The sequence below is a fragment of the Abramis brama genome (genome assembly GCF_963993115.1).
Source record: "Abramis brama genome assembly, chromosome: 3".
In the NCBI taxonomy this organism is placed as follows: domain Eukaryota; kingdom Metazoa; phylum Chordata; class Actinopteri; order Cypriniformes; family Leuciscidae; genus Abramis; species Abramis brama.
In genome coordinates, this window is record NC_139965.1 from 53,804,017 (window position 1) to 53,808,679 (window position 4,663).

General features: G+C 37.5%; 1 protein-coding gene across 1 annotated transcript; it reads right to left on the reverse strand.

The window, feature by feature from the left end:
• Positions 1-323: 323 nt before the first annotated feature.
• LOC311080101 (extracellular superoxide dismutase [Cu-Zn]-like) lies at positions 324-2,602 on the reverse strand. Its single transcript, XM_084109868.1, has 2 exons — positions 2,467-2,602; positions 324-1,144 (listed from the first exon to the last, which is right to left on the reverse strand). The coding sequence occupies exon 2, from the start codon at positions 1,127-1,129 to the stop codon at positions 473-475; it is 657 nt and encodes a 218-aa protein (XP_083965994.1). The 5' UTR covers positions 1,130-1,144; positions 2,467-2,602; the 3' UTR covers positions 324-472.
• Between the last annotated feature and the right edge of the window lie 2,061 nt (positions 2,603-4,663).

Below are 4,663 nucleotides of genomic sequence, written 5' to 3' on the forward strand. Positions count from 1 at the left end.
GTAGTAATAAACTGTCAGAATAATATACCCATTTGTTTACATTTAGCGAGAAACCTTATTTAGAAAATAAAATCTTATGTCAGAGGTTATGTCTACCTTCAACAATAAGGGTGTCCTCCCTTGAGATGTAGCCACACCCTCCAGTGTCATATTGCATCAACCAAAACCATTTTATCATTTAAAGAAATAGTGTAGTGTAATTAAAGGCCATTGTCATGCTCTTAAAGTGTTAACCCACCGAGCACAGTAAATCAAACTAAACGGCACACTTTACCTGCATTCACCCTACATTTATTTTTAAGGGTACATTTACTATTGGAAGCTATGGCCAAAAAGCCTCTGAAAAGACCAAGAAAAAACATGGGAATGTTCAGGTTATGAAATATACTTTAATGTAGGACACATACAAAGAATACAAAAGGAAAAATCATGATTATCCTATTTGAATCTGCCCTTCCACCATATCCGACTCTCAGTTCCCTCCTCCACAGGTTTTCTTGGGGGGCACTTCAGTCTTCTGCCACAGATTTGGAGTAGTAATACCAATCACACCACAAGCAATTCTCTGTCCAGCATTCCCACTGAGTTTACTCTCCTCATCTGAACCCATTCCCAGATCATCCTCCTTCTCATGAACCACCACCGCACGTCCCAGAATGGAATAAGGCCCAAAGAGCTTGGCGTCTGGAAGCTTCAGGAACTGCCTTATAACTCCTTGCTTGGAAGCAAAGTTGCCTAGGTCTCCAGGATGATGAGGGTGGTCAACGCCGTTTGGATTATAATGAGGACCAACAGTGCTGCTGCCTTGACTGAGGTCTCCATACTGATGGATGTGCATGGCACGCTCTTGATGATCGATGGCAGGCAAACCACGGAGGTTGATTTTCACTTCTAAATCTCCATTGGGGAAGACCTGCTTGAAGAGGATTTGCCCAAAGATCTTTGGCTGGTTACGTGGCAAATTGGGGCTGGGAGTTACTTCACAAGTGGCATAGATTGTGTTGTCGAACTCCACGACTTCTGGCTGTGGAGCTTCGGCAGGCAAACAAACTTGATTTTTGGAGAACTCTCCTCCTTGTATATGCAGCACCAGCAATATCAGAGGGAATATTAGGATGATTTTCTCCATGTTGATCTTTAAAGCCTACAATGAAGAGTGGATTCAGTGAAATCATGCCGTTTGGTTTAAGAATGTAATATTTTTGATAGAATAAAGGTCAAAGCTTTGTTGCAGGGAGCTTTGAGAATGGAAGTTGCATTAGGTAAAACAGCACAACCAGATTAGTTTTCAACGGAAAACCATACAAGAACACAGACAGCAAGAGTGTCGGCCCAGATCCGGCCCACATTTAGGCCGTGTGCAATCCATGTGTACCAGATGTGGGCTGACACTATGTTGCTGTCTGGAAAAAAACTGTATCATTTTTGAATTGCTTTATGTACCCTTGTGAAAAAAAAAAAAAAAAAAAAAAAAAAAAAAAAAAAAAAGTGCGCTTATTGGTATTGGATGTGTACCTGTAGTATCTTGAAAGTACAATAATAATTAAAAAAAACTGTAGGTCCACTTGCAGATAATAACACTGATGAATTATAAAAAGCCGTACACACCGTACACTTTCATAAGTGTCACACCTGCTAGCTGAAGTGCCTATGATAGCCACTAGAGGGATTATATATACACAAACATTAACAAACCAATGACATACAGGTGGATGTAATCACACTAAAATGAGTCCAGGCAAAGGTTTATGGAAATGGAAAAGGTCTAGGGAGAAGTGCCCTCTGGTGGCGATCATAGCGCTTTGCTGGCAGGAGTGGCATTAAGCATATGTACACTTTAAAAAAAAGTAATGTCAAACTAGGAGTTTTACTTTAAAGAACATTGGTTTAAAAAAACAACTTTTTGTTGTGCTTTAAAGTACACTTAATTTGATCTGTTGTAGCCTATGTTATTCAATATTAAATATAAAAAGTTAATATTTTCTTAATGTACACAATTGCAACTTCATGTTTCATTGCATGTATATTTTTAAATGCATTACATAAGTTTAAATAGAAATTATATTAAAATATATTTTAGTTGACCATAAATGCGCAATAAATATCAGTACACTTTAACCATATTTCAAAGACAATACAAGTAATTATGAAATGGATTACAAATAAAGATGTACTTCAGTCAAACAAAGGACTGTTTAATATACATTTAAAATATGCATAAACATGCAATTAAGTCTGAAAACATTACATTCTTGCACTGAAGTATATTTTTTATAGGTTTATTTTCAATAACGTACTCGTCTTTTTAAGGCATGTTAACATTTGTACTTTTTTACAAGGACAGGTAAAATAAAAAGACAATATCTATACTTTTGCTTAAACTAACTTTTTTTAGTTATACTAAATCAAGTCAGTTTGCAAGAATGGAGAAAAAAGAACAAGCATAAAACAGCAAAGGTGCATCACCGTATAGCTGAAAAGTTGTCCTCAATCCGTGTGGAGCCTGAATATTGCAGTCGCAAAAATACTACAACGCTTAATCCGTGTGCAGTCCTGAACTGGGGTTGAGAGAATGTTCCTTTGCAATCACACTTTTGGCTGCTCTTTTAGGAACTCATGTGGAGCTACAAGTTAACCATGATAGTCTGTTAGTCACTAATTAAGTTCACCTGTGTTTCATTTAGCTCCCTTTGTTTGCCTGTGTATATATAGCACTCAGTTTATTCAGTTCTTTGTCTTGCATTGCACAATGTGTTCTCCAGTGTAGATTATTGTCGTTGTTTTGTGTTTATTAAAAGAAGTTCTGCTATAGATTCCTCTCCTCTTCATTTGGTAACTCAACTGTGACTCAGTTCTCAGTTAGTGTTCAGTTACACATGAATTTCATGCTTGACATCACTTCTTATAGCAGATATTCATCTCACATAAGTTGTTATTTTTCAAGAAACCATTTCTACAGACTCTGTCCCAAACCTGACAAGCCTATATTTCACATGGAACTGGACTTTTATTTAATTGTCTTTGCAGGTAGAAGTAAAAATGTCTGGGGGAATGATTATTCTATGGCATCGATGTTAAAATCCCCTTTTAGTAGAGTGAATGCAGGTAAAGTGTAGCCTGGCTCCGCCCTCCAACGTACGTCAGCTCATTTTCATTTTCCTTAAGTACTCCGTCTGGATTTGCGGTATATTCTTGGGTTTTCTCTATGGGGTGAGATTTCGGTCAGAATTCTGCGCGCGCAAGATCACATTTTGAGCGTGCAAAAGGGCATTTCGCACGCGCGTGAAATGAGTTTTGCGGAGAAATGTTCGTCTCGCAGATAAGAAAATATTGCGAGCGAACGAAAATCAATTTTGCATTTAAAATAAGTATTTGGATGTGCACGGACGTTCTCTTTCGCGTGTGCAAAGTTTCACTTTCTTGCTCCTTTCATACCAGCCGTGAGCGCTCTCTAAGCGCAGACGGCTGGCTTGCTCAACACAACCCAGCGTTACAATATGCCATAATTCCAGCCAATCAGAGATGAGACTGCTAAATTCTGATTGGCTGGCTTGAAATACCAATCACAAGACTCCCTGCATCACCGACTGCAGAAGAGAACTAGTGCAGTTGAGTAAAGTTGGCAGTAAATTCACAGATTCGATTGTTTTATAACCATCAGGACAGCAGTGATGGGTGAACTAAATTTGGCAACAATACAGTGAATTACAGTGACGTTATTAAATATTTTTCATAAAAATCATAAAAAAAATCACAAATGTACAATTGTACAACTTAAAATATATTTTCCCCAAAATAAGTGTTGTTGTATAACCATCAGGACAGCAGTGATGTGTGAACTGAATTTAGCAACAATACAGTGAATTACAGTAAAGTTATTGAATATGTTTAATAAAAATCATAAAAATTATACATTTACAATTGTATATACAATTTAAAATATATATTTTACCAAAATAAGTGTTGTAGTATAACCTTGAGGACAGCAGTGATGTGTGAACTGAATTAGGCAACAATACAGTGAATTACAGTGAAGTTTTTGAATATTTTTCATAAATAATAATCATAAAAAATATGCAAAACGATATTTATACAAAATAAGTGTTGTAGTATAACCATCAGGACAGCAGTGATGTGTGAACTGAATTTGATGACACTATAGTGTGTGACAGTGAAGTTATTGACTGTTTTCGTAGTAACGCTTTTCGGGTTTTGCACTTTTCAGACGGTCCCGCCTGCGATCAATGTATTTTGTCCACTGCGAGGGAAAGCTCGTTTGGAGGAAAATTAGGTTGTAGCTGCTTGTCTACATTACTACGATTAAAAAGAGGTGTTATTTGTGTAACAACGTTTAGCTCACGAGTTATTGACCCGGGAAGTTCGAATCTGTGAATTTACTGCCAACTTTACTCAAGCCAGCCAATCAGAATTTAGCAGTCTCATCTATGATTGGCTGGAATTATGGCATATTGTAACGCTGGGTTGTGTTGAGCAAGCGAGCCGTCTGCGCTTAGAGAGCGCTCACGGCTGGTATGAAAGGAGCAAGAAAGTGAAACTTTGCACACACGAAAGAGAACGTCCGCGCACATCCAAATACTTATTTTAAATGCAAAATTGATTTTCTTATCTGCGAGACGAACATTTCTCCGCAAAACTCATTTCA